At 69.7% G+C, this 8,285-nt stretch overlaps 1 protein-coding gene across 1 annotated transcript; it reads right to left on the bottom strand.

Annotated features, from left to right (window-relative positions):
* Nucleotides 1–1,700: 1,700 nt before the first annotated feature.
* Nucleotides 1,701–7,083, bottom strand: FHIP1B (FHF complex subunit HOOK interacting protein 1B). Its single transcript, XM_059817554.1, has 11 exons — nucleotides 6,946–7,083; nucleotides 6,255–6,857; nucleotides 5,337–5,495; nucleotides 5,181–5,267; nucleotides 4,866–5,033; nucleotides 4,629–4,708; nucleotides 4,202–4,371; nucleotides 3,054–4,085; nucleotides 2,800–2,978; nucleotides 2,544–2,706; nucleotides 1,701–2,147 (listed from the first exon to the last, which is right to left on the bottom strand). Exons 1-11 carry the CDS (start codon nucleotides 7,081–7,083, stop codon nucleotides 1,852–1,854), a joined length of 3,075 nt encoding a protein of 1,024 aa, XP_059673537.1. The 3' UTR covers nucleotides 1,701–1,851.
* Between the last annotated feature and the right edge of the window lie 1,202 nt (nucleotides 7,084–8,285).

Here is an 8,285-nt window from a genome sequence, read left to right as displayed (position 1 = left end):
GTTACAACCCGCATAATTTCTGTTTGTGAATATATAGATGCTGAATAAATCGTACCTAAGTTGGCAATCCTGATGTTTGATTGGCTTATTTCTCTTCCTCTGGGGGCCCAGTGGACACTTTCCTTTTACCTCTTATCCACAGACATCGTTCTGTGGACACTGGTTTGGTGTTGCACGTACACCTATTTTAGAGAGTTGAGTGGAAGTAAGGCAGCCGAGGAGGAGTCCGGGTATGTGACCGCGGTTATAGACAAATACCCGGACCTGTCTCCGCAGCAGCCTGAACCTTACCCAACACAGAACCCCTCAGGCTAGTTGGGCTAAGACAATGGTCACCCTGCATCAACCCTCCTCGCTGCGGTGACACCAGGAGCAGTGCGGTCCCACTTCATCTGTTGTGTTTGCGGTAGAGCGTTTCAGTGCCCGAGGAAGCCGGGCTGGCAGGAGAGCCAAAACCATGCCAAACTCACCAGGGCGAGCTGCCTGCAGGCTGACCCACCGGAGCCTGAGGTGCTGCAGCTGCTGCTGCTGGCGGGGGCCGGGGTGGGCAAGCCAGGGGCAGCGGGGCCAGGCCAGCGTCCTCCCCCGGGGTGCTGCGGCAGGCGCTGGAGCACACCGAGGTGGTGTGGGTGCTGCTGGAGAGCGAGGCCAGCGCCGACCAGTGCCACACCGGAGGGTGGATGCTGCTGGCCAGAGCAGCACGGGGCAGCTACCACGATGTGGCCGGGCTGCTGCTGGCGCGGGCGCTCGTGGCACTCCACGGCCCAAGCGCTTCGCAATGATTTACACAACACTAATAAATGCCGTGACCTGCCGCAGCCTCGTCCCCACCTGTGGGGCCAGCACCTGAGTGTGGGGCACAGGGGGCTCAGGGTGCTGCTGGGGCCAGCACCTGGAGGAGAGAGCCACAGGTGACCCAAGGCACAAGGCCCCCAGGGCAGAAGAGAGGGTGGGGCGGGCAAACAAGGGGTGCTGTGGTGGGGGAAGCACAGCGCCCCGATGCAGGAGACAACCCAGGCCAGCAGTGTGCCTGGGGGCACCCGGCTGGGACAGTGGAGACAGAGGCCAGGCCCCCGTGCTGTGGGGGACAAGCTGCCCCCAGCCCCAGGGACCCCCAGCCCCTCCTGGGGCTGCCCCACTCCCGAGCCTCCACCGCTGGGTGTCCAACACCGAGGCCATGCGGCACCGGGCGCCCCAATGCAGCCAGAGCCGGCACCACAGCTGAGCGCTGCTGTCTGCACGTCAGGGACCCGGCCCAGCCCCCGGCCATGCCAGGGGGGACCCCAGCATCTGGCCCAGCCCAGCCCCCTCCCGCCCGGCAGCGGCAAGCAATGCCCTCGACCAGACCCTTTATTACAGAAGGGCTTTTACACAGCACAGACACACGCAGCCCTCCTCATGCACTGCCCCGGCCCCGCTGCACCCTGGCCCCCCCAGCCCCACACCCCCGGGGGCCCCGCGGTGCAGGTGGGCCGGGGCAGGCGTTGCATAGAGAGGGGCCAGGTGGGCGACAGCCGACAGCGGGGCCAGGACGTCCCGCAGCGCAGGGGACGCCCTGCACCCCGGGACCAGACCAGAGCAGGGTCCCGCAGCATGTGCGGCCCCCAGGGAACGGCGGGAGGCAAAGGGGGGCAGAGCCAGCCCGCCCCACGCCCCCACCACCCCGCCGAGCCCCCCCCACCATGCCCGGGGCTGCCCAGGGTCCTGCCCTGCCGCCCCCCGAGCCATGGGGGCAGCGGGCCACTGGTCACTCCTGTACATATTGCAGCAAGGTCTCAGCCAAACATTCGTCCCCAATAAATTAAAAAGGTCCATGTCCTGGGGGTGGTTAAAAAGGCGCCGGCCGGGGGTTCACTCCTCTGGGGGCTCGGTCAGGAAGGGGGACGTGACGGCGTGGGCCTGGGCGATGGCCGCCAGCTCCTTCAGGAACTCGCTGAAGATGACGGCGCAGTAGACGGCGTTCTTGACGCGCAGCGCCTCGCTCTGCCGCTCGGCCGAGCCGCGGAAGAGGGAGGCCCCGGCCAGCGCCTGCAGCACCTGCCCGTCCCGCACGTGCTGGAAGGCGAGCTGTGCCGCCTGCCGCGCTCGCGTCGGGCTGTTGGTGTGCCGCAGGATCAGCTCCCCGATGGACGGCTTCCGGCTCTTCACTGCAGGGACCGGGTCAGTCCTGTGCTGACAGCCCAGACCCCCAGCCCTGGCACCCAGGGAGAGGCAGCCCCCAGCCCCTGGGGAAGGCAGGGGGCAGCCCCCAGCCCTCCATGTCACCCCCAGCCCTCTGTCCAACACGATGTGCAGCCCCCAGCCCTCTATGCAATGCAACATGCAGCCCCCCACGCCCTGCATGGCCCCCAACCCTCTGCACAAGGCAACGTGCAGCACCCAGCCATCTCTGCAATGCACGTGCAGCCCCCAGCCCTCTGCATAATGCCTAGCCCCTGGTGGAATGCAGCCCCCAGCCCCTCGTGCAACGCCATGCTGGCCCCCATGCCGTGCCTCGCCAGAGCGGGTGCCGCCCACCCAGCCCCAGCCCTGCCCGCCCTCACCCAGCGTCTCGGCGCGGCGCAGGGAGGGCACCGCGCTCGGCGTGTCCGACCAGTCCAGCTTCCCCCGGGCGATCAGGTACTTCTTGGCTTTGAAGAGCAGAGCCGGGAAGTCCTCCTGGCTGGCGGCAAAGCTTTCGATCTTGTTCTTCACTGAGCCGAGGACCTGCGGGGCGACGGAGCGCCATGACGGCTGGCCCTGGGCAGGGCTGGGCGCCGCGAGAGGGTGCCGGGGGTCCCCCGCCCACCCGGGGCGTACCTGCAGCAGGGACTTGACGCTGGGCTGGAAGACCATGTTGGTGTTGAGGAGGAAGGAGCGCAGCAGGGGCTGGGGGTAGCAGGCCAGCTGGGCCACCAGCCCCGTCAGCAGAAAGTTGACGTAGAGCGAGTTGTGCAGCATGTTCTCCAGCTTCCCGAACAGCACCGAGACGAAGGGGCCTGCGGGCAGGGGGGGCACGTCAGGCAGGGCCACAGGCAGCAGGACACCCCCCCCCCGCGGCACCGCTGACCCACCTGTGAAGGGCTGGCTGGGGGGCGGCCCCACCGCCCGCGGCGGGCTGGCCACCAGCTGGGCCAGGGGGTCCGGCGGCCGCGGCCGCCCTGCAGCGTCCCCCTCAGGCAGGGCAGCAAAGCTGGCAAAGGCCTCCTCCTCCTCGCGGGACAGGGGTGCCTCGGGGGGCTCCTGGGGTGCAGGCAGGGCCCTGCCACCGCCATTCTTCATCTCGGCCTCGATCTCCCGCAGCTCCTCGGTAAAGGCCTCGATGGTGACGCCGGCCCCGTTGGGCTCGGCCGGCACCCGGGCCAGCAACTCCTCGATCAGCGAGTCCACCGAGGGCAGCGGCTCCCAGCCCGGGGGCTGCAGCCGGGTGGCCGGAGGGGCCACGGCCCCGTTCTGCGCCGGGACCGGCCGGTGCTCCCGCTCAGGGGGGGGCCCCGCGCCGTCGCCCTCGCCCTGGGGGCTCCGGCGCACCTTCTTCACTGCCACATCCGCCTCAGGCCGGCCCGGCTCCGCCGGCCCATGTGCCCCGTTCACCAGCGTCCCCGAGTCCTGGGTCTCAGCACCGGGCCCTGCCCCGCCAGGCTCACTGCCACTGCTGGGGGGCCCCCCCTGCCCCTCCCTCACCCCCTCCTCCGGCAGGCCCCGCTTTTTAGTCCGCGGGGTGGGGGGCCCCGGGGGGCGCAGGGCGCCGAGGCTGTCGGGGCCGAGCGGGGGGCCGCCGTCAGGCAGGGGGGTGGCACCGCCAGCACTGGGCTCCTCGCCGTCGTAAGGGGCCGACCAGACGCGGCAGGCCCAGGCGCAGCGGTCGATGCTGCGCCGCGCGTCCCGCAGGTACTCTAGGTAGTTCCTGTCCAGCTCCGACACCTCCTCCCACCTGCCGGCCCGGTGGCAGGGGCTGCCGGACGGTGTGCCGGGGGAGCGCGGTGCTGGGCCAGCCGCCTCAGGGGCCGCGCTCTGCTGCCGCATGAAGAAGGAGAGCCGGGAGGGCGTGGAGGGCTTCGGCACCGTCACCACCGAGGAGGTGTCCACATTGGGGCTGCCGTGGCCTGCGGGCATTGGCACGGAGGGGGCTCAGCGTGGAGCCGGGAGGGGGGCAGCAGCCATGCGGCACAGCCTTCTGCGGCCATGGGCCTGAGGGGGTGCGGGGACCCCGGTACCGTACCCTTGGACCAGGCAGCGTGCTCCTCCTCCCGGTCAGGCGGCGGCAGGCTCTCCGGACAGCAGCACCGCGGGATGAGGGAGAGGAACTTGGCGGCTGTCTTCCCATAGATGTCCAAGTCCCTGACCGCCCGCTTCTGGCTCAGCATGACGTGGCTGCAGGGCAGCAGGTACCTGGGGGGGGCACGGGGCTGCACGCAGGGGCCGCAGGTGGGGGACACATGCAGGGGAACCACGCGCCGGAGAGCGGGATATGGCTGGGGACAGGGGGGCCCCACTAGACCCCAGTGCCTTCGGCAGCGGGGCAGAAGACGCGGTTGCCCCACGTGCACGGCTGAGGGCCACACCCCAGGCCACGTCCCAGAGGAGCCTCCCCAGGCATGGAGCAGCAGCAGGTCAGCCCTCCGCACCACCGGCACGGGGCAGGTTACCTGAGCACCAGCTGGAGCATGACGTCCTCACAGTTGAGGCTGAGCAGCGTCCGGAAGAGGCTCAGGGACACCATGCAGAGCTGGGGACAGGTCGGAGGTGAGGGAGCCACAGTGGGGCAGCACCATGGCCAGGCAGTCCCATGGGGCAGCCCCTCAGTGGGGCAGGAGGGCAGCACCACAGCTGGGCAGCAGCGCAGGGGTCCACGGGGGCTGTGAGGGCAGCCCAGCGCCTCTTACCCGGGAGTTGCTGTTGATGCGGCCCACGAGGGTGTCAAGGATGGTGCTGTTGTCGTGGCGGTGCAGCAGGACGAAGCGCAGGAAGGTTTTCAGCAGGGCCGTCTCGCTGACGCTGCGCAGGAACAGGTCCAGGTAGGCTGTGCTGGCAATCATCTCCTCGATGGAGGTCTGCGGGCGGCAGCAGCTCGGCGCGGGGCTGGGCCACGCGGGCACCCATGGGGACCCCTGCCCACCCACACAGGCTGAGGCGCGGGCAGGAAACCTCCTGCCCAGGCTGGCAGGCAGCCCCGTGCCCATTGCAGGGAGGTCCCTCACCTTGTGCAGCGCCGGCCCCATGACGGGGACGAGGAACCCGTTGTGGACGTAGTCTACCAGCTGCTTCTGCACGAGGGGGTGAGCGACCTGCAGAGCGGGGAAGGGGGTCAGGGCCACGGCCAGCCCCGCACGGGGCCGGCGGCCCCCCAGCCCTACCTGGATGACGGCGTTGCAGAACTCCAGCGAGTTCATGAAGAGAACGAGGGAGGAGACGCCGATCCAGTCCTCGCGGCGCAGGAAGTGCCAGTCGTCCCCCCGCACCTCGATCTTGCGGGGCAGGGAGGAGTACAGGGCGCTTAGGCCCGTGGCCAGGACCTGGGGGAAAAGGCACTCAGCTCCCCCCCAGCCGCTGGCCCCCGGGGTGCCACCGCCCTACCAAGAAGCTGTGGCACGAGGCAGTCTGCGCAGGGACGGCCGCCGCGGTGCCCTGCTCAGCCGAGCCCACCCGGGACATCCCAACCCGTGGCCGAGCGCAGCAGCCCGTACGGACCTGCCGCCGGTCCCCGGCCCAGCCGGCGTGCAGACAGGACAGGAGCTGCACTTTGCCAGAGCCAGGGCAGGAAGGAGCGGCAGCAGGGCAGGCAGCAGGAGCAAAGCTGGTGCAGATGCCTGCAGCGCTGCCCCAGCACACACCATGGAGCCCTGGCACCAGCCCTGCCTGCTCCGCTCCTGCCTGCCAGATGCTGGAAGCTCTGGATCTCCAGCCGCTGGACCCAACCACCCTCCTCCAAACACCAATCCCACAGGGAAACCTGCCCTCCTCCATCCCAGTTGAAAGCAGGGGAGCTTTGCTCAGAAGCTGGCCCCTACGTCCCCCGCTGTCCCCAGGGCACAGGTCCCCTTGTCCCCAGCCCGCCGCCAAGCCCTCCATCTCCAAGCACTCCCTGCTCCATGGCCCAGGCTCCCCAGCCAGGCCAGGACCTTGCTCCAGGGACAGCCGTGGCTCCTGCCCCAACAGCCAAACCCAACCCTGAGTGGGCAGCGGAGCTCCTGGAGGGGACCAGCCAGGCCCCGCCACTGCTCCAGGGAGGGAGGGGGATCGCACCAGGTCAGTGTGGCCACCCCCAGCCGTACCGGGCAGAAGTAGGAGTTGTCGGTGATGGACTTGGCCACAGTGTGGTTGCTGGCGGACATCGCCATGATGAGCAGCAGCGCGTCCCTGGCCTGCTGCCCCAGGACACCCTCGTGGTGGATGAAGGGGATGAGGAGGGAGAAGATGATGAGGTTGGCAGGGCCCTGGTCCGTGTGGCTGTGGAAGAAGAGCTCCAGGATGGAGGGCTCCTTGGCCACGGAGACACAGAGCTGGTTGAGCAGCAGGACGAGGCTGTTCTCCAGCGGGGCGGAGGTGGGCTCGGCGCACAGGCTGAGCAGCCGCAGCAGCGGCGTGAGCACCGGCTTGTGCCGCAGCAGGGGCTGCCGGGCCTGGCTGATGAGCATCTCGTAGAGCTTCAGCTGCTCCACCTTGCGCTCCTCGGTGAAGTCGCCCTGCAGATGCCAGCACAGCAGCCGCTCCAGCAGGTTCTCTGAGGCCACAAACTCCAGGATGGGTCCCCGGGCCGCCTCCCCCCGCGGCCGGTCCTCTGCCAGCAGGTTCAGCATCTGGTAGGTGTTGTTGCGCACGGCGCTGAGGTCGTCAGGGGCCGGCTTGCAGCCGCGCCGCTCCAGGATGCGCAGGACCTGGGGGGGAGCACAGCAGCGGCACTGAGTGCCGGCAAGGGGGGGTCCCCGATGCCAGCCTCATGCCCCAGCCCCTGCCCCGGCTCACCTGGGACCAGTGGTTCTTGAAGACCATGAGGCAGGTCTCGGGGTCGGCCGTGACGGGGCTCTGCAGGCTAGCGCTGCGGGGGGCACGCTGCCCGGCCGCCCGCGGGTTCAGCTTGCTCAGCCAGCTCATCCTCTCCATCGGCAGGGCGGGGGACGGTCACGGGCAGCAGCGGGGCGCCCCGCGGGCCAGGATGGGTCCAACTGCTGCCTGGCGGCGCCGCGGGGCCCCTCTCTCCATGCTGCTGCCACCCTGAGCTGGGCTGCGGGGAGAGCGGGGGCTCAGAGCCCACACAGTCCCGGAGGGCACCCGTTGCTGCCGGGGTGCTCAACCCCATACCCAGGGGACAGGATACGAGAGGGAGGGCAGGCAGCCAGGGCCCAGCAGCACATCCCGCCACACAGGTGGGATGCACAGGACTGTTCTGGCTCACCCTCGATGCCCCCCGTCCCAGCTCAGGACCCCTCCACGCTGCCTCTGCTCCCCGCACTGATCCTGCCCCACGGCGATACAGCTGGCGAATGCGCCAGCCCTGCCCTGCCTTGCCGGGAGGCAGCTGCCTGTCTGCCTGCATCACCCTCGGCCACCAAACCCCCGCCCTCGCAAGGGGGACCCAGCACCCACAGGCGCTGGCCGGGGAAGCTGCTCCTGCCCCAGGACACGGGGACGTGGCAGGCAGCATCGCACCCCGGTGTTTGTCTTGGCCGGGGTGGCGCGGCTGCAGCCCTGCCAGAACAGCAGCAGGGGATGGCTCCTGGCCGAGAGCAGCCAGTGCCCAGAAGCATCACCCCGGGGCACCCAAGCAGCTAGGAGGGCAGTGCCGTGGGGCTGCCATGCCCGCCCGGAGCCAGAGCCCCCGGCACTGGTGGCTCAGGCACTGCACGGCTGGGCCGCTGCTGCCACGCTGGCCACAGGACGGCAGAGAGGATGGGAGGGGAGTGGCAGAGGAGCAACCCCCCACAGGGACGGGCAGCAACCACCCTGCCGGGCACTGCCAGCTTGGCCAAGGCCACCGGCATGCAGGGCAGGTCACTGCTGGAGGAGCAGGCCTGGCGGGGAGGCACTGGGTAAGCCCTCGAGGGCCAAGCAGCATCGGGACGGCATGCAGCCGAGACAGCACGCTGCCAGCCACAGAGCCGAGGCCTGAGCTGCTGGTGCAGCCATGCCACCGTGGCCCAGCGCTGCCGAGCAGGACAGGGAGCACCGCAGCAAGCGGGGCAGCTGTGCCGGAGGAGGTGAAGAGCACGTGGAAGCAAAGTTGGCACTGACACTGTCCCGCAGCCCCGGGCTGAGCACAGCTCCCCAGGCAGGGGTCAGGGCAGGCAGCGGGACGCGTCAGGGCA

Source organism: Gavia stellata, chromosome 1 (genome assembly GCF_030936135.1).
Source record: "Gavia stellata isolate bGavSte3 chromosome 1, bGavSte3.hap2, whole genome shotgun sequence".
Classification (NCBI taxonomy): Eukaryota; Metazoa; Chordata; class Aves; order Gaviiformes; family Gaviidae; genus Gavia; species Gavia stellata.
Note: the sequence above shows the minus strand (reverse complement) of the source record. Positions and strands in the feature narration are given on the sequence as shown.

Coding starts and splice junctions, on each gene's coding strand:
- FHIP1B (XM_059817554.1), bottom strand. CDS start 7,083: ATGGAGAGGATGAGCTGGCTGAGCAAGCTGAACCCGCGGGCGGCCGGG. Junction 6,858..6,945: donor TCAAGAACCACTGGTCCCAG/GTGAGCCGGGGC, acceptor GCTCCCCCCCAG/GTCCTGCGCATCCTGGAGCG. Junction 2,979..3,053: donor CCCCAGCCAGCCCTTCACAG/GTGGGTCAGCGG, acceptor CCCTGCCCGCAG/GCCCCTTCGTCTCGGTGCTG.